The sequence below is a fragment of the Corvus kubaryi genome, unplaced genomic scaffold (assembly GCF_017639235.1).
Source record: "Corvus kubaryi isolate FWS band 111438036 unplaced genomic scaffold, C.kubaryi_AGA036_p1.0 137, whole genome shotgun sequence".
NCBI classification, from domain to species: domain Eukaryota; kingdom Metazoa; phylum Chordata; class Aves; order Passeriformes; family Corvidae; genus Corvus; species Corvus kubaryi.
The window spans coordinates 4,286,897-4,308,019 of NW_024580671.1; the positions used below are offsets into that span (position 1 = coordinate 4,286,897).

The 21,123-nt window shown below is 38.8% G+C and overlaps 1 protein-coding gene across 4 annotated transcripts in view; it reads right to left on the reverse strand.

Annotated features, from left to right (window-relative positions):
• Positions 1-21,123, reverse strand: part of ACSS3 (acyl-CoA synthetase short chain family member 3) — a 69,564-nt gene that overhangs the window by 20,004 nt on the left and 28,437 nt on the right. For all 4 annotated transcript variants that reach the window (XM_042017663.1, XM_042017664.1, XM_042017666.1 and 1 more), the window contains 2 exons: positions 19,959-20,110; positions 13,824-13,927 (listed from right to left, as the gene is read on the reverse strand). In XM_042017663.1, coding sequence (XP_041873597.1) covers positions 13,824-13,927; positions 19,959-20,110 — 256 coding nt within the window. The remainder of the gene's footprint in view (positions 1-13,823; positions 13,928-19,958; positions 20,111-21,123) is intronic.

A 21,123-nucleotide genomic window follows, 5' to 3' on the forward strand; every position in this document is an offset into this window, starting at 1 on the left:
ACAGTAACAGTCTGAAGAAGGATAACACTTGTCAAGTGTTCATTGTATTCCACCTATCCCTGAAATCAGGTTTCTGCATAGAGGAACAGACACCCCTTACCTGACACTCGTTTGTTTATAGTTGCAGATTCTCTGAAATTAATGCACAGCACCTAGACGGATTTCCAATGCTGAAGACTTTAGGAACTTCCATATTTTTAATAAGGAACAGAACAGTAGGTCTGTCTTACAGTCTCTTTTGCAAACATTTGGGCATTAACTGTCCACTCACTATGCTACCAAGTTAGCTCACCCTCCAGCTGTGGAAGGCTTTTCACAACCAGATCATAAAACCAATTTCCTTTCTGCATAACACCTTACAATGTGACAATGAAACAGCTATTTAAAAGAGCAGTGTTCTATACTGGAAAAACAATGTTTCACAACTAGTCTGGTAAATGTATTCAACATCTGCTCTGAGTTATAATGAAAATATGGTGTACCTCTGAGAATAATGAAAAGCACTTCACTGAGACAGAGAAGACAGAGTTACTGAGAGATGGCCCTAAAATCAAGGCTGTTCAACTGTCCCAAGTCCCTCCTTATGCTTCTTCCTTTCAGGGTAAGGGCTAAAGTAAAGAAATAGTCCTCAATAATCACAGATGTGACCTTCTTTGTTTTGTCCCACTCTACCAGTAAGCGAGTGATAATATTAAAAAGCTATTTCAGTATTATTGAAATATCCAGTATAAACTGGACAGCTAGTGAGTAATCTGATACATGCACTTTTCTGCATTTGCACCTTGGAAAACAATTCTTATGCCAGAGAAGGTGCTGCTGATGCAGACGGGAAAAGTGCACTCTCCTATGAGTAGCTACAGGGGTCTGTATGTCTGACTTTATTCATCAGAAGGCTTCCACCTACCCATGTGCCTGACTTGCAGAAGCTGTGCTTTGCCAAATTATGCAAAGCAACAGCTAGTAACTTGAGCTCAAAACTGTCTTGCTCATTCACAGTCAAGTTTGAAATAACTCAGGACTTTTAAGATGAAAATCTACCACTTACTTACTCTCTGCCACTTACATTCCTGATACATTATAATTTCTATACTGTCTCTCATGTTCCTCAACATAATAGACTGCCATGCTGCTGAAATATTGGCTATTTTGGTAGGAAATACTTAGGCAAAACACACTGCATTTTGACATTAATATTTGAGCTTTGGCTGTGCTAAATGGGTAATGTAAAGCTGCCTGCTTTGAATTTCTTAGGATGCAATGGAGAAACACCAAAAGCATACAAAAGGAGAAGGAAAGAAGAAAAATGAGCAACTGTCATACAATAACATATTAATGAATGCAATAAATATAATACACAAAATTCTCACTGTGGCTGTGCTGTTTTGAGCCATTTTTCCAGCAAGGCTGTCACTTTTGTTGTGGGGAATTAAAGGAATTACTACAGCAGAAAACTGCACTGATAAAATGGAAAGGAGCATCTGTGAAGGAGGAAATCTTAGGCAGAAACTCATTGTAAATCCATGCACATTGCAAGAGTGTACTTCTGAAGAGACTCCTTCCATATGCTCCCTCCACACAGTGTTCATTTTAATTATGCGAGAAAGGGTGAATGAAGAACCCAATAAAGTTACAGCAAAATGCTTTCTAGTATGGCAACAACTACTGGGCATCCTGGAACAGAAAACCACAGTACCAGATGAATTACAGGACTCAAAGTCTGCATCACAGTATACCATACTGCTTCCTTAAAACAAAACCAAACCTAACACATCGCTGAAATAGTATGCACTGGCAGTGTCCTGAAGATTCAGGGGTCAGATCATCAAGTATTCATACAGACCTCATTTCCTTCATCCTTCAGCAAGCTTCTAAGTCTCTAAATGAGTAGCAGTAAGTAGCCTCACTCACAGCTTGGATTTTGCACTGTTAACCCTGACAAACTGTGTTTAGATAGTCATACTGCCGGTTGGCAGCCCAAGCACCAGTTCGGTCTTATGCTTACTGACGTTGGAAGAAAATTTCAGATAATTGCTTTAGCCTCTGTACAGTACAGCTCAGCCATGCCTTCAGCAAGGCCTCAGAAGTATCCATTGCCTAATTTTGCCAAGCTGCTTTCTTCACTGCTTCCCTGGAAGAGATCTACGCCAGGATGGTGCATGACACGTTATATTATTAATGTGTAAAAAGACCAAGCACACATAGCTAATGCTGGGTATTTAAGTACAAACAATCTGATGCTAATTATCCATCAACACTGAAACAAGGAGATGACACCTGGCCACTATTATCCCAGGGCACTAAAGGGCACAGATAAGGACAGTTTGGATGCTGTCCTAATACGATGTCCCAATACAATGTGAAGTGTGATGCTGCCACAAAAATCCACAGCACTGCTGCACATACATTGTTAGTATATATTGCTATGCCATGATTTTTACCACATTCTAAGAGTAAAGACTAGTGAAAATTCCTTTCAGAGCTATGATAATTATATTCTGAATGTCCCCATCCATTTTTTTTAAAGTGACTAGGGAAACTCGAAATACAATTAACTAAACACACTCTTCAGTACAGATACAGCTGTACAATATGACCTGTACGCTGCACAAAAATTTGCCTTTTTTTCTGGTTAGGACTATTTGCTGTTCAGTATTTGTACTTGAAGCTCTCCTCATTCTCTACATTCTTTATTGTACAATAGCAGCAAGAGTGCTCAATAAACAACAGGGCCATACAGCACACAGCACAGAAAGAGGTTACTGAAAAACAGTACAGACAACAGTAAAACAGACAACGATGTGACAGCCATATTCATTTTCATTACCCATTATATAAAGAAGGATGATTTTGTAATTAACATGCACAACTGGACACTGTACAGTTGATTTGAGCTAATTTATTGTGTATCAGTGAAGATAACTGTAAAAATAAATGTGGTCTCATTATCCTTCCACACCTTGGCTGTATATTCCCATCTTCCTTTTTCCCCACATTTACGCAAGGAGTTGACTGGCCTAAGAGCAGGGGTACAAAGGCAGTGCCAGAGATGAAGGCTGCTCCACTCCCTCTTTCACTGGGGATTTGCCCTTATAGAAGCTTAGATCATTCACAGATCACACACCCACTTAGTCTCCACCACCTCCGAGCTATTTATTCCAGTATGTTTCATTTAAAACAGGAATAGTACCCCAAGTGTTTCCTCCTGCCCAATCAATTTGTCCATTTAGTCTAATTCATGGCTTAGGGTATCACTTTGCATTTTAAATGCCAAATACAACACAGGTACACATTTGAGTGCTTTCATAAGGCAGGCCATTTATCTCAAACAGAGCTTTAGTGACAAACAGCATTCTGAAAGCTCATCTATGTAGTTACTCTATTGGTTTAACTTTGTATTAACCTGCAACGGTATCAAAGAATGACTCCCACCTCAGCTGGGACACCATTTTTAAAGTTTAAAAGGAAATACTGCATTATATTCAGTGTTGCATGAATTAAAGCATATGCATATTTAAATAACTGGGCAAGCCTTCCCATATTCTTACGCACATACAGCACTGAGAAGGACAGCTTCAAGCTTGTTTGCACAATTTAGGAATTGTGATGTTACTATTAACCTGACTGAGGAGCCATACTAATATGTGTCCACCAACAGCTGTATACAGCTATCCAGAAGGAGGATGTTTCCCTCATTTCTTGCAAATGTACGGACGTATGAGGTAAAAAAAGATAACAAAATAAGCTAAAGGTATTTGAAGACATGAAGTCCATTTCTCAAAACAGAAATCCATTTTGTTTATAAAGTAATGTATTTTCTGGAAGTGCCTGAATTTTCATGCTTATTCTTAGAACTGAAGGTCGGAAGAGAAACCAGGAATTCTTTCAGTATTTTCTAAATGCTTTAAAGCACATGTAGTCATAATGCATCTATTATCATGAATACATTCTACACTTGTGAAGGCCAAATACTTCTCATATAACAGTTCTATTCAATTCACTTATTTGAAAACAAAATCAACTCCCAAATCCATTAAAATTCATCCAAGGCTCACTTTCACAAGTATCCAACCACAGAATGTACTTACAAACTGTGGGGTTTGGTATTACATATAGACAATTATATATAGATATTTGAAGATTTCAAAGCACATTCAAATGAAATCTCCAGAATAAATGTACAAAATGTAACTGCAAGGAAGGTCCAACTAGTTTAGTTAAAGGTTTGCGGACCATGACAAATATTAAAACCAAAGCAGAAAATAATTGGTTATCACTAACTGGCAAGCCAGTAATAAAGCACCAGAATTTCATGCATTTGTTTTGTAAGTATACCACGGTCCATGGCCTCCAAATGGTCTATTATAATGTACATCTTATAAGTTGCCTATAGCAAAACAGCCAAGATTAGAGAATAGAAAGCTTTTTGGTTATATTTGGAAGATGTCAGATGACATGTTTAAAGATGCATTAAGTCAGGCAATGTATAGAATTTTATTTTCAGACGAAGTAAAATTCAAATTATTTTCATCCTACTGTGACTTCACAACTGATACATGATGAAATACTAAAAGATAAATGGAGAATATAAAAAGTAATTATACATCTCAGTGCTAATTGTTTACTGTTTAATTGCTTTGAGGAATCTTAATACATTGTATGCACAGTAATACTGCCAACATGGAAAAGACAGGTAGAATTACTGCTGTGCAATTCAAGTATCTTTATCAGGGTCTAGTATCTTAGAAGCAGTCGCTTTCTACCCTCATCGAGCAGCCCTCAATTCTGCAAAGTTCTTCCCTTCCATGCACTAGATCCATGAAGATTACTGTTAGCTTTACTGTTCTAAAATCATCTTCTTTACATTAATGAGGACTTAATTCTTTGAGCAACATAAAAAAGCGGTTGCCATGTGACAAGAAAGACATCAACAACCTGTAACATCTTCACGCTCATGCAAACTGGAGGTGCTGTCACAGCTCATCTCCTTCAGAGAGATGAGACTGCACTATTTTATTTTAACATATCCATTCCTAAATGTGTCCCCCTCATCTTCATTTGCCTATTCAGTGCACACTAAATATTGCTCATGGCTCAACTCCATAAGTTAAGACTGCTTTACAGTTCTTTTATTTTCAATCATATAAACCATACCAATGAGATGTTAAGGAGGAAAACATTTATGCTTCATCCATATTAATGTATGTCCCTGACTGCATGTGGAAAGACAATCAGAAAATTTTAATAAGCACTGAGAAAATGAAGTCAAATGGGAACAGAAAAGCTTAATACACACTTTCTATCAGTACTAAATTAGAAAATATCAGCACAAATCAGGCAGACTAGCAGTGGCACAGCTGATAATGAATTTAACAACACGGAGAAGGAGCTGACCAGTGGGGAAAAAACAGTATAGCCATGAGGAAGAGAGAACCTTCACAGAAATGTGAAGTACAGAGATGCATGCTTTTTTTTTTCTAGAAGGACCTAATCCATTTACGGACTTAACCATGCTCAAATTGCAATAATTTCCATAAATTAATATAAAAATACATCTTTTTTTTTTTTTTCATGCCCCAACACTCCTGGACCAGCATCAAGGGCCAGGACAACTGAAAATGCATAGGACAACTGAAAGCCATGTGAAACGCACATCTGAAACAACCCTCAAACGAAAAAAATTTCTGGAGAAAACAGACTTTATGAAATGTGGAAGACAGTGAACAGCACTGAATGCCGCAATAAACCTGTGAAACTGTAATGATTCATTCAAACCAAAAATGCCCCAGAGAGTATGTATATAACCCAGACATACCTTCTTTCATGTCCAAGAATGTCCCAAGATGACATTGAAGGAATGATGAGCTACTGTTACTAATGATACACAGTCCACATGTGATTACTAAACAGCAAACAACAGCTAAAACAATCGATAATTTTCATACCCTTGAAGGACAGAATGCAAGCCTCCACGTGGAGACATGACAAATTTCATGCATGCCTGTTAAAAATTCAGTTATCCAGTAAATAATGCTCAGGGGACTCAGTAAATCAGGGCTGTAGAGCAGCAGAAGTTTCTGCTGAGTAATTCCCACTTCTGTAGAACTGTTTGCAGGTTATCAGCTTTCACTAAAAAAATATGATCCTAGTCTTGACAGGATGTACATGTCTTTAAAAAACATGAACTGCATCTACACTGAGGTACCTGATAAGCTAAAGAAATCGCCTGGACTTTGGAAGAAATTTGTTTCATCTCTTTCATTTCAGCTCCAGATTCCTGGTCCCTGTAACTCCAGAACTGAATTTCAAGCACTCTGGAAAAAAAGTCAAGAATTGACTCTTTGTTGCAAATTAAACAGCCATGCTTTCTTTAGTTTACCTTTCCTGCTGCCCTTGGGTCTGAAAATTTCATGATATTAAACGAAATCACTGGATCTGCAGTTTTGAATGGGACAAAGAGGAAGCTGACTGAAGAACAAAACATGGAATCCAACTGATAAAAGGGAGATGGAGGTCTAGCCTGACAAGATAATCCACCTGAAGAACAGTCCTTCAGTGTAAACCTGGAAAGATTAGCTAACAGAATCCAGTTGCAAAATCCATCTTTCCAGATACTCATATGAAGGAGATTCTGCACAATGTTGCCAAAGCAACACAATGGAAACTGAAGTCTGGGGAGCACGTCATGCTGCTTGGAGATCACATTAATAAACTCTTCCCAATACATGATTGTCCCAGAGTAGTCCATTGAAACATATTCCGCTGAGTATAATTACCCATGATTTATACTTTTTACACTGAATTCAATGATATGGTTGTTATTGTTTATATAGTCCTCATGAAAGATCTGTATAACCATTATTAAACCACTAGGTTTAACTATTTAATAACAGTATGTCCTAATAAAAATATTACCAATATATTGTTTGCATGTTTTTTGAGGTAAGGGACAGATAAAGAACAATTTTAAAAGTGGTAAAGTACATTAGTAATTATATTACAGAACTTGAGATTTCCTACCAGAAAATTTTATCACACTGTCTCAGAATATCCAATACAATGTACACATATTATAACCTTCTTTTCCAGCAGCCATAATCTGTCAAGCACTGTTTGATTTTCCTCCTAAAGCCTGCTGCAGACACCCATTCCTTACTGGATAATGCAGCCTATTTCCATGAAAAGAGGAAACGTACACAATCATTTCACAGTTTGCCTGCTGGTGAGCTGATACTCAGGAAATAGTAAATTACTCCAATTTGAACCCAGTACACTTGTACACTCTGTAACTTTGATTTCCATAGGACGCAACAAAAAAAAGTTCTATGGAAACATGTCTCAACTGAGATTTTATGCAAGTCAAATTTTACCACTGAATTTTCAGCTTCAGTTCTGTTTCATCTGAATTTTCCTGTATGTACTCAGACTGTCTCAAAATGTTTTTATTTTAAAATATCAAGAGAAAAAAACTCTTTATATCCTATACTTTTTAAAAAGAAATGGAAATCTGACTTACCGTTTTTTCAAAATGTCAAAAGTGATGTGGCAGAGTTTCATTTTTTAGCTAGCATGAAAGAAGCTGAAGATGTTTAACAAATTTTCAGAGCCTTCTGCTTTCCCCAGCTCATCACAAGCCCCTGGTTGTTTCTCTTTTTTTTTTCTAGAACTCAAAGCTAGCTCCAAAAATCAAGGTAAGCCAAAATCACATTCCTTTGTGTATTGAGGCCCCTCCCTCATAGTGAGGGATGTGACACAGCAGGTACAAACCAAGCACTGTTTAGGCTACTTCAAATAGGCTCCTTGTAATTTAATTACCTGGAATACTGAAACAGAGCAACTATATCATTGCCTTAAAACACAACTACACAGAGAGAGACATAACAGGGTCCAAAATGTGCATTCCTGTTCCCAATCAGAAAAAAAAAATTCCAAAACATACATAAATAAGATCAGAAAAATTATCTCTCAGGAAAAAAAAAGAAAAATCTGTTTCTGAAACTGAATGTAAGGCTTCCTGGATAGCTTGTGGCAAGATACTTGTCCTTTTCTATTTAATGTCTGTAAGACTGGAATAAATGTACTAACTTCACAGGAGTGTTAAAAGTATTAACTGCTTGTGTTTGCACAACTACTTTGAAGATGAAAAATTGCTATTTAAGTGCTAAGTGTCAATTTGTATAAATAAGCAAAAACTAAACACCTGCACAAACCCGAACAGAATTCTCCTCTCTCCAGGTACAGCTGAACACAGAATCACAAAATAAGGTTCTTTCATCCACTGTCGTATCTCCAAAGAAAACAGCAAGTACATTCAAGTCCTTACTGCCTCAAATCCTCCTTGCCACTCATTGATCCTGTGACTTATATTTCACAGTTTTTAAGATGTGCTTACTATACTTGTAACACAAACATTAACATTTAAAATCAGTGTTATTGATGAAGCTGTACTGACACAAATCAGTTTTAAGCAATAAGCTTTTCCAGGTGTAGCTGCTGCGAAGTCCCCTAATGAAAACTTTCTTCTGTTTCAAAGTACTGTTTCAACTCACAGTGATTTCAAATACTCCATAAATCTTTCAAGAACAAATGAAGGAAATCCACGTTTCTTTGTCCATACTAATTTATTTCTAGTTAAATATATGGCAAAAGAGCCAAGAACTTTGAAGACATCTTACTAAACCTGAAGAAGTGGTTAACATTCCTGTTATAATACTTTTGTCAGCCTTCTGTTTCCCTTAACTCATACAGCTGCTTTCACCTGCAGCCATGGCTTCCAGGACCTAGGAGTCCTGGTGGACGACGAGCTGACCATGAGCCCGCAGTGCCCTTGTGGCCAGGAGGACCACTGGCACCCTGGGGTGCGTAGGGAAGAATGTGACCAGCAGGTTGAGGCAGGTGATCCTCCCCCTCTGCTCAGCCCTAGTGAGGCCACATCCGGAGTATTGCATTCAATTCTCCACAGTTCAAGAAAGACAAGGAACTGCTGGAAAGGTCCAAGTACCAAGTCCTACCAGGAAACCTGCTCCAGCAGGGGTTCCTCTCTCCATGGGTCCCTGCCAGGAGCCTGATCCAGCATGGGCCTCCCAAAGGGTCAAAATTTCCTCTTAGGCATCCACTTGCTATAGCATGGGTCTCCTTCATTGGCTACACATGGATCTCTGCATCCCCATGGACCTTCACGGGCTGCAGGGGGCAGCTGCTTCACCATGGCCTTCACCACGGGCTGTAAAAGAATCTCAACTCTGGCACCCGCCTTGACCAGCAGCACATCCACCTTTGGAGCTTCCAGGGATTGGCTAAGCCAGACATGAAGGAAGCTTCTAGCAGTTTCTCACAGAAGGCACCCCTGTAGGCCTTCTTGGCCATGCAAACCCACTACACCCACCTGGACATGCCTTGGCAACGGGGTTGGGCTAGATGATCTCTAGAGGTCCCTTCCAAACCTAATTATTCTGTGATTCCTCTCCACAGAAGAGAATTCTGTGAACTGCCAGGGAGAGGGAAATTTTTTATTCGCAGAGAGGCTGAGAGAGCTAAGACTATTCAGTCTGGAGAAGGCTCAGAGGAAAAGTTATTAATGTGTGTAAATACTGGATGGGAGGCATCCAGTATTTACACACACTGAAGAAGTGCTAGCCAGACTTCTCAGTGGTGTTCACTGACAGAACAATAGGCACAAACTAAGACCAGGATATTCCATCTGAGCCCAAAAACTAAGCCTTTATTGTTAGGGCAGTCAAACACTGGCACAGGCTGGCCAGAGAATCCCTATCCATGGAGATACTCAAAACTGGACAGGATCCTGGGCAACACTCTCTCTGACCCTGCTTGAGAAGGGGGACTGAACTAAATGAGCTCAGGAGGTCCTCATCAACATAATGACTCTGTGATTCTTACTTCCTTGTCCCTTGAAATTGTTCTTTGATAGGAACTGACTTAGTAAATTTTTCCTTTAAGACTAAAGGCCTCGCTTTCATTCAACAGCTCACATTTTCACAGAAATCGCCTGGGTCTTCATTCTAATCAAATTATTAAATACTCTCAAACAATGTATTTGAAATGGCCTTAGTTCATTAAGTCACGGTACAATTTAATTTAAGAGCTCATCATGAATATACAAATCAAGAAACACACTGTACTCTGAGCTGAGCACTTGGTCTTCTTTGAAAAATCTCTCAGAATCTTACCTCTACACAGTGTAAGCTCCATTACATCCATATGCTTGTTTAAGATCTCTCATTAATTCTTATATACTTGATATATGTCTGAAAGAACACTGTAACATGAAACTTTTGCACTAAATCAATGGCAATTTTATATATATTTGTATATCTGTACAGACACAGAGATAAAAAAACATGCAAAAAAAACCATGCATCACATACAGTAATATTGCATTGAAAGTTCAGCAATTCATCAAAGACATTATTTGATCTTTTAACCTTTTTCAGTTAATTGCTCATTCTGCATCATTCAGGCCTATTTTTGCCTACAGACATTTGGATCATAGAGAACTGTTGAAGTCCCTTCCCCCCTGCCATGTAGCCCTGGGAGAGGGGCCCTGCGGGACAGACACGGGGTTTCCCTGGCCCTGGTCAACCTTGTTCCCCATTGGTTGTTTTGTGTTCCCCTGCGTGGGCAAGGACCCTCGGGTCCCGTGATTGCCACAGTTCCTCGGCAGAGCCCCGGCCACGCGGCTGGAGAAATAAACATCTCTGAAAATATCTACCAAGAATCGGTCCATAGATACTTCTTTTCCACAGGCCTCGTTGTCTGATACATTGTGTTGCAGTATCCCCACTGTAACAAATGGTAGAGAATTGCAAGCAGAACGATCCCCAATCCCTAAGGACAGCGACTGATTTGTGAGTAAACTCTGGATTTCTCGTTTTCGTTTTGCTGTTCCATCTCTAAACTATGAAGGAACCGTGGAAAGACTCTTGGCCCTCAGAGCCACATATGGACATTTATCTTAAACTTGAAAAGATTCTTGAACAACAATTTGTAAATTTTAGCTTAATTCAAGCTCAAAAGGAACTGAAACATTTCCTTTCATGGCTGTTTAAGAAGTTTTTCTATGTTTCTTGGGATTTGATTCTTACCAAAGACTTTTGGAAGACCGTTTGGACACAGTTAATTTCTGAGTCAAAAAAATGCCAATGGAAGAATGTTTTCATGAATATTATTTAATTACCGAGACTGTTGAGCAATGTTTGCTGTGCCCTTGCGAAGTTAAAACTGCTTCAGGGACCGTGCGACCACGGCCACGTGGACCAAGCTCTCTGCGAGCAGCAGCGAGGCAGTTCCCGTGCGCGGGAGGAGCGACGCGAGCTGCAGCGTCAGCAGCGGAGTGAGGTGCGTCAGGAGCCCGCCCGGCCCCGCACAGCGCATGGTGCAGCGAGCCCTGTGAGAGGAGCAGCGTGCGGGCAGCGATGGCAGTGGAGCGGAGCCACGCCCAGCCGAAAAGTGCGCTGGAGCAGGGCATGGGGGGTCGTCACTCGGGGGCCCGGCTGAGACGTGGGCACGGCGCCAGGCAGCGGCAGCACAGCTGAGAGCAGAGGTGGCGGCACACGGGGAGCTGAGCGGTGCGGCCCTGAATGCGACCCCGGGAAGAGCGCGCAGGTACGAGCGGCCCCGGCAGCACTGACAACCCTGGCAATTCCAACACAGGAGCGAGCAAAAGTGAAAGAGAAAACAAAAACGTAGCGAGACAGAAAACAGCAACCACTCGGAAAAAGGAAAAAAGCATCAAAGCCAAGGTTTTAGGAATAGTAAAATGGTATAATGTTAAACAAAATTATGGATTTATAACAAGATGTGACAACCAGGAAGACATATTCGTTCATAAAACTGCTATTAAAAAGAATAACCCTGAAAAATACATCCCAAGCTTGGGAGATAGAGAGGTGGTGGAATTCAAAATTGTGCAAGGTAGAAGAGGGTTACGAGCATCGCAGGTCACTGGGCCTGATGGTGTTTCTGTAAAAGGCAGTATATATGCTAAAAAATCGTAGTCATGTTAGACAATATCTCCATTATAAGCCCCCCCTACAGTCTCCCTTTCCTAATCCCACCTTTCCCTTTTACCCTATATCCTATTACCCCCAGTGTATTCCCAATCCGATTTTTCACCCATGGTTTCCCTCACAAAACCATGCTTTTGCCAATTGTTTCCCCAAAAATCCCTTTCCAATGCCGAGGGGGGGATGAAGAGGGGGAGGGAAGAAATTAACTATTGTTGTTTAGCGTTCCAACAGGTACAAATAGAAGAAACCCTCTCCGGCCTCAGTTTCCCCACAAAGCATGTCCAGAGAGTCCTGTCTCCCTCCTGTCAGCCTTAAGATGTTCCAGAGAATGTTTGGACATTCAAAGACCCAGGAGGGTGGCTTGTTTTGTTTTGAAACAGTCCTTGTTATCTCATGCTTATCCAGTTGTTTCAATGTTAAGTTTTAAATCTCTTTTTGTTAAAAATAAGCGGGTGAAATGTCGGGGTCCCTCCCCTGCCATGTAGCCCTGGGAGAGGGGCCCTGAGGGGACAGACACGGGGTTTCCCTGCTCCTGGTCAGCCTCGTTCCCCATTGGTTGTTTTGTGTTCCCCTGCCCGGGGGAAGAACCCTCGGGTCCCGAGACTGGGGCAGTTCCTCGGCAGAGCTCCGGCCATGCGGCTGGAGAAATAAACATCTCTGAAACATCTATCAGTAATCGGTCCTTATATATTTCTTTTCCACGGGCCTTGTTGTCTGATATATCGTGTTACAGAATCCCCACTGTAACAGAGAACTGAACAAAACAGAGGTCTCTTGCCTTGTATTAGTCAATCAGAAGATTAAATCCAGATTAGGTAAGAAGTAACACTACTACCTTCCAGAACTTTTTCAGTATTTATCTAAGATTGTGTTTTGGGTTTTTTTAATACAAATAATGCATTTTAAGCCTCCTCAACTGATTTAGTTACATAATATATAGATGAACTAAAGTTTCCCATTTTTATTCTAATCTTATATAGCTTCTATTTGATCTATCATGGGAGAACCTCAGAAAGTTCTTCTTCTTAGAGAGAGATGACACATCTCAAATCAATGATCCACAGAAAACACAAGAGGTATTTCTTGGAAGGGAGCAAAAAAGGGAAGGAAGGAGGGAGCTTTTGTAATACATTTGCATTGTCTAAACAGCAATAACATGTATAAGAAGCAAAATCCAAATTTAATCTTCTAATAGTGAAATTTCAAGATGTATGAATCCACAGTTACAAGGAGATACATTTGATCAAGTCTTAATCCAGGATTCAACTAGGATTTTTGCAAAGTTACCCACAGATTGGTACTCTGATTCCTTCATTGTAGTGAAATAAATGGGAAACACTCTAAAATAATCACTAGAAGTTGGATGACATCCATACAGAACAGTATTAAAGACCAAGGAGTCTACTCTATGCAGCAGAATGTTTGTTTTTAATTACACAAATTATATATGCAAAAAGCTTAGGTTTAAGCCTTAAATAGCAAACATTCTGTCACACAACAGTCACAGGTGCAAACAACATAAAAACACACCTGGGAAAATACTCGTGCAAACTATTTTTTTAAACACAGATACCAGAAAACACCTTTTTTTTCTATAGAATTTTTACAAATGTCTTCTTGTTCTAAAAATACCCTGCAGTCACTTTTCAGACCACTTCCGATAAACATTCTTCCTGCTTGAATTTGTTTTTTACATTTATTTAAATGCTCATGGAAAGAGAAAATAGTTTTACCTTCAGACTCAGGAAACAAGTCTGAAAATCTCTCCTCACTGTATTTTACAAAGGGTATTAAACTCACCAGTTTGCCACCAGTGGTCCAAGACAGGTACCTTGAAGACTCTTTTTGACCATTCTAGAGTGTCCACGTCACAGTGCTCACCAGCTACAAACATCGTTCTCAACCTTTAAATAAAAATAAATAAAGTCTGTATCTTGATCTGGATGTGGAAAGGAAAACAAGATAATAAAGACAGTAAATGTCTCCGGCCACTGTCCCAGATCAAGGGAAAAGACGAAGAAAGACTCTTACTTTTTCTGTTCTCTTTCCTACTAAGTAACAATTAGAATATTTGCAGTATAAATTTAAGCTACTTAATACTTCATCATCTAAAAGAAATTTTATTTGCTGAATGAAAAGACCTTGGGAGACCAGAGGCAAGCAACTGTCAGTTGAAGTAAAAAATAATTAAATGCTCTGTACACAGTAACTAGGTAGATATCCTCTTTAGCATTGCAGTACAATCTCCCACAGCCAGATGCATTGCATTGACATTTTGTTTCACTTCAAGTCTTTTGTCACTCCATTTTGAATGAAGACAACTGCTGAACACAGAACTTCATTCTTGTCCTTCAAAAGTGGACACGAACTGCACTGATTTTGTAAAACCTGGAGACTTGTGGCCACAAAAGGAGAGTATTCTTAGATATGGTAGGCATGACACAAATTTCACTTCAGGGGGATGTGATTTAGTAAGAAGACTACAAGTTTCATCTTTCAATGGAAATGAAATCCACAAACCAAATTAGGAAATGATGAGAAAAATCAGATCAAGTAACCCAAGGGAGTCAGAAATGAGAAAGTAAAATGCACAGATCAGCATGTCTGACCACAGAGCTTGAAGAAGAAACCTACAGATCGACCTTTCATATAGAGACCACAGACATGCTGCAGCAAGGCTGCCCAAGCCAAAGAGCATACTTCGACTATTCACACTCCATTCCTCTCCAGAGTACAGACACATGCTGACAGCATAAAAGGCAGCCTCTCACAGGGCAAGGACTAGCAACCTACTTGATGTGTAGATGCAAGGCAGGAGAATGTAGAGAGTAATGCAACATCTGGAGAGAACATAAGTAAAACATGGGATGAAATACCATATGCATAACAAGCCACATGCCCTAAAATAGAAGAATTTTTGAGAGTGATGCTTGGCCTAGACATAAAAAATTGTATGAATTTATTGTCTTTTAGATCCATTTACAGATCCATAGTTAGAGGAAAAAAAACCTTCCATAAGAAAAAGACTGGGAATTAATCACCAACGTAGGCAACGCTGTGCCAGCTAGATATAACAACCTGAGAATGCTCTTATCTGTGAACTAAATAGCAGCAACAATCACAGAAGTAGCCATAACAATGCTTTGATATAGGAAAGTCAATTTACTGCACATCTAGTTGCAAACTTAAGAAAGTCAGAAAATCTTGAAAAATATTACAATGTTGAACTTGAACACGTAGATGAAAGAATTCAACTTCCTTAATTTCAGAACAGTGTTTCAGCCAAGCCTCCTTTCTGACACTCCAAGAGGGCTTGGAGTGGTTTCCTTCTCGGAATAGAAGGCAAGGGGTCAAATGTGTAAGCAGTTTTCACATCAAATAAGCTTAGTTTTCTGTACTCATAAATATTCAACACTATTTTGGTAAACTGCTTTCTGAGCACACTGGAAGATACTGATTGCAATGAGTGTGACCCCAATCAATATCTTGCACTTGAATACTTTTAATTGTAAAGCACAAGCCATTGCTGACAATTACAGTTATTAACTAACTAGAAGTTACAGCAGAGATTGAAGCTTATGATAGAAGAAAACAAAGTATTATGCAAGTATTAAACACAAATACGTATTTGATGAGACTTTTTTAAGACTCATGTTCACATGCAGGGCACTCGTGGTAAGCATGACTCAATTATACGCAAAATTCTGTCCTTAGGCATGCAAAATCAGTATTGCAGCTATGATTTAAAAATTAAATTAATGAATTCACTAACTTCACATACCACTGAAAAATTCTGTTAAGTGTCCTTGTTTTAAAATAGGGCTATTAAAGCACCAAGAACATATAAGACTTACGGAAAAGTTAAGATATCTTGTTACCCAAAAGCAGAATTCCTGTTTTTTGAATTGCCAGCTATAATAATCAGATTTAATAGTCTGCAGGCTCAAGATTAACTTTACATTGTGAGAAGAAGACAAATTAGCTCTTTGGCAAACTTACAGCACAAAACCACCAAGAAGAGTATCAGAACAAAGTGCCACAAGTCTAAACATAAGAACTACGGAATTATTTTCTCCTCTCAAACAGTATAGCAAAACAAGGGATGGCAATGGCTAGGAAATGTCTCATTGAACAATTTTTTAACAGCCCATTTAATACTTCAAAGCACGTCAGTGCATCTGCTATTACAATCACCTATCCCTGCAATGCAGTTAATTGGGAAGAAAGGTCTTAAAGCCTCTCTGATAATGTACTCAGCTGTTCTGAAAACCTACATTCCTAACATGAAATTCAGAACAATCAAGCTTTTAGGAATCCAGCAGAATGGACCTCAAGTGTCACCTCATATATAGGGGACAGATCAATGTTCCTAATGGTCCCGAAGCAATATAAATTGTTCCATGCAGCACATACATTTTGGTGTCACTCCAAGCACAAAAGAAACCACATCTCAAAACTATTTTCCAAAAGCTTAAATGTCCACATGGCTAATAATCTGAGCTTCACTTTTCCAAATTAAAAGATTGTGGAAGATTTTTTTTAAAATTCTGGAATGCATACACTAGTTTGGGGATTTTTTTCTGACAAACTCTATCTGCATCATATTAAATATGCTTTTTTCCCTAAAAATATAGCAATGAAGGTTCATTTGCACCTCTTAACATTAACCAGAAATAAAAAAACTCTTACTAATTTTTAATGCACCTGGAGACTACATACTTACATACATTTTTACTATTTATTTCTTTCTTTAAACATGTAAAATTTAAAAAAAATTTCACATCTTCCAATTTTTCTCCATTGGTGTGTTTGTTGATTTCCCTTCCTGAACAAATTTTACCCTGGATGTGAGAATCCAGTCATGGGAGGTTTTGGTGACAGAGTCACAAGAGACACAGAACACAACTGCAGCTCAGCTCCACAAAGGCTCTGCCAGAGCACAGCTCAGACTCCACCAGGAGGGGCCATACATGATAAACAGCAGCACAGAGTAGGAAGCAACAGCAGAACTGCATTATGTACTTCAATTGTAGTAAGTTCTGGGTCTTAATCACATATCCTCTTAGCAGCATGTGTGAAACATCAATTCTATGAGAAAATAGTTCCTTCTAACAGTTTTGAATTTGCTACTTTAATTCCACATCCTCTTGTTCCTGTTTTATGAGATAGATAATGGAAGTTTCTTATCTACTTTATATTCATTATTTTGCACAGTTTTAATGCAATCTCATATTTCTTTCTAAAGCAAGTGCATCATTATCTGGTATCAGATGAACAACCTAGAATCTCTAAATGCTCTTGATATAAAACTGCACAGCAGTCTCAACTGACCAAAAGTCGAGCAAGCAAAGTAGACTATGGGACACAAATGGCAAATTATTACTTGTATGTTAATCTAAACTGCTGAGTTGTTGCCCCATTTCATGCAAAACCATCCCTTGTCAATTGTTTGGAAATTAGAACAATCCAGCTCAGAAAAATCATGTCAATTATAGGACAAAGTGTGATTCCAAATATGGGAAGAGTTAATGGCTTGGTATTATGGAGTTACCTTCTGAAGAGGAGAATGGATTCAAAGAGCTGAACAGAATATGCTTAGGTAGACAAAGCTCATGGAATTTGGATGTTACTTGTTTTTCAAACACAACAGGCAGCAATGGTCAGCAGCACTGGATGTTAACAAAAGCTATGTCTTTAGATCTCTATAAACATGTGTTTGAACAGTGATTTTGACCTACAGTATTAAAACTAAACATCTGTTTTACTGTTAAGCATGAGCTGTGTTTAAGACATAGGTGACATTTTGTGTCAAAAGCAAACAAATTTCAAGATTTGATTCCAATAGCCACAAGGAATTTAAAGCATACACACTAGAACCTTTAGAAACCTCATATATGATTTTGTGCAGAAGCCAGTGATGCCACAAACATCAGTTCTTTACAGAAATTTATATAACTTACGTCATTTCAAAAGAACACAAGTTTGTTTACAACTCAATTTACTCATGTAAATCAAATACTCCCTTTATGTATTGAAGCTGGCATTGCCTACCACATCTTCTCTTTATCAGTAACTGCCTTTTTTAACATGATTTTTTTAAAGTGACATTCACATTTACCATTTATTTAACAGGACTTTTCAGGAAATAAAATGTACCATGGTGGAAACCTCTTTCAGGACTGCATTCCTGGATGCAGATTCTCTAACATAAGGATCCATTTTAGTGTATGTAGCACAAGGACATTTCAGTGATTCTTCACCATGTAACAGAGAAGAAAGCATGATAGATCAAGTAAATGAACTAAAAGTAAGACTGCTTTCAAATTGGATCAGGCAGAATTCACTTGACCTTGAACAGGAAAGTCCATCCAAGTAACACCCAAACCCAAGTATTTTCCTAGAACAGAAATTTTAATCACCTGATAGACTTTGTTAACAACTGTACCTACTAAATACTGCATTAGAGGGTTTAGTAAAGAGACATCACATCCCAGTGAACGACATGGTCCAAAGCTGAGTGAATTACGAGACAAATAAAGCTGCAGACAAGTGGAGAAGCTCATTTGATATGACTGAATAGGAATGATGAAATACCTCTTTACATCTGTGGCAACTGATACTGTAAGGAAACTCTTATCTGGAATTCTCATTTGGCCAGAGAATGTGACAACTTACAAAGCAGGTTAGCAGATTTTCCATTAAATGAATACTCTAAAGACAAAGTAACTGCCTAAGAAATACCAAGGAACAGTAATTAAATTTTCTAGCATCTGAATCACTTTCTTGTCAATAAGCATCATAGGACAACAGTGCATTAGTGTCTCAAATGAGCTTGCTCCTTATTTCAAGGAGGAGTAAAGACTGATGATAGCAGTCAAAACAGATGGAAGAAAGTAATGATAAACTTGTAATGAATACCTCAGGAATAAATCCAGCTTACTAATAATAAACTTTCCTGAGCAATTAAGAATGTGGAGGACTAATGAAGCTACACTGCTTTGCATCTTCCCCTTCTCTTTGAACAAGGGTGATAATAGATGTTCTTGGGACTGAATACTGCCTATACAGCCTGACACAGTCCTTGTTTAATACTGAGCAATTATTCAACTTCAAGATTAGATGTGATCCAAACTCATGTATTTTTCATTTTTAGAATGTTTACCATAAGATATAGAAACTTGGTCTGTAGAAGTATTAAACACTCAGAGATCCAAGTTACTGTGAGAAGCATTTTATTAATCTAATGCTAATAACACATTTTAACCATATAATGCTATGAACTCTGAAACAGTGGTAGTTCAGTGGCTCAGACAAGATATTTAAAACTAACAGAAGACTTTGACCTTAATCTCTCTGTGCCTCAGCTTCCCATCTGCAAAATACAGATAATACCACTCTCTCATCTCACAGGGGATTTGTGAGGATGAACTAAGTCAACACTTTGAAGCATGCTGATAGTATAGTGATAAACACCTTAAAACCAGTACAAGATAGCAAATAGCTCTTTGGATACGTAATCATAAACAATAACAAAGTTTTGGGGGAGCAACCACAACACTGACTAGCTGCTGACTGAAGAAACACTGAAGATTCTGTGCACTCAACAAAATGAGAGGTCATAAGGGAAAACAGTATGGGATGACATAATCCAAGACTGTATTACAGAGTATAAGCACAGGAGAGTAAAGTAAAAGATGGAAGAGTAATCATAGCTCAGTAAAAGCTCTTAACATTAGAGTCACAGACATTTTAACAGCTTTCATCTCCTCCAAACTATTAATATACATTTACAAGCAAATATGTGTACACCTAAATTTTCAATAATAGATTAAAACGGCACGCTGCAGAGAGGGGCAAAACCACAGATATTCAGTTATTCTTAGTTCATGCAGCCTGTTTCTGGAAAAAACTGCTTCCAGTCTATCCTTACTTCACCTTTTTAGAGAGTACTGCTTTCCCAAGGCTGCCTCAGGGTCCTGCTGACGGATTGCTCTAATTGCAGTTGGTGAAGTAAAAAAGGCAGCTACTTCATGCTCTGTTAGCACGCGGAAATAGGCACCAGCATCTGGCGTTCCCACAGGCTTCCCCTATGGAGAGAATAATTTAAAATGTCACAGGATAAAAATACCTCATAATTCCTTGACAGTTCAAGGCTTGAACATATAACAGTAGTGGTAGCACAGCAACAGAAGTAATTTCACGTAAGACTTCAAAAGAGGCTTTGTTAAAAATAATAATACCATGAGTGTATTCACTTGTAGAAATAAAATCACAAGCTTTGGGAACCATTCCTTACATGAACACAGCACATACTAGTTGCTACTTAGAAAATTAAGACAAATGGATATGCAAATGAAAAGACAGGCACAAAGATACATTATTGCACTGGCAGCAGAGGGAGTCGTGTCTATACCCACCCTGAGAAGCAGTCTGGAAAACACCCACACTGCCTCTGAACAAGGAGCCTCTGGACACAGTGGCACTGCAGCTATATTCCCATGCACAGGCAGCTTTTTCTTACCCAGAAATTTTTCTCAGTTCTGGAAAAATTCCCACTTAGCTGCTTACAACTGGCTTTTTCGATCATTCATGCTACCCCATGTGAAGCCTGGAGAGATCGTGAAGGGCCCATATTCTGTTTTAGTGTGCTACCAGACTGTGGTCTGGTTTGGGGTTGGGTTTTTCTTGAGCTAAGGGGCATAGTCAAGAGAATTGTAAACACAAGTAATCATTTATGACAAATTGTTCAATGGTAAGCAATCCTAATAAAAAATAATCAAGAATACTTTTCTGTGGTGTTGAAAATATGAAAAGCAGTCAGCACAGAATCACCTAGTCACAATCTTACTGTATGTGTAATTACCACAGTACATGAACTGCTCCATACATAATCTGAAATCAAAAGGTGATGTTAATGCAGAACGAGTTTTAGCTCTACAGGCATCACCATAACCTTTTCACTAGAAGGCCGCACTTAGAAGATGAACTTTGACAGAACACACAAATCGAGAGATGCACACTTTTCCTACTTCATCCAGCTGGGCCTGAACAGTGACAAGAGCACCAATGAACCATCAGATTTGAAGAACACAGGACAGCC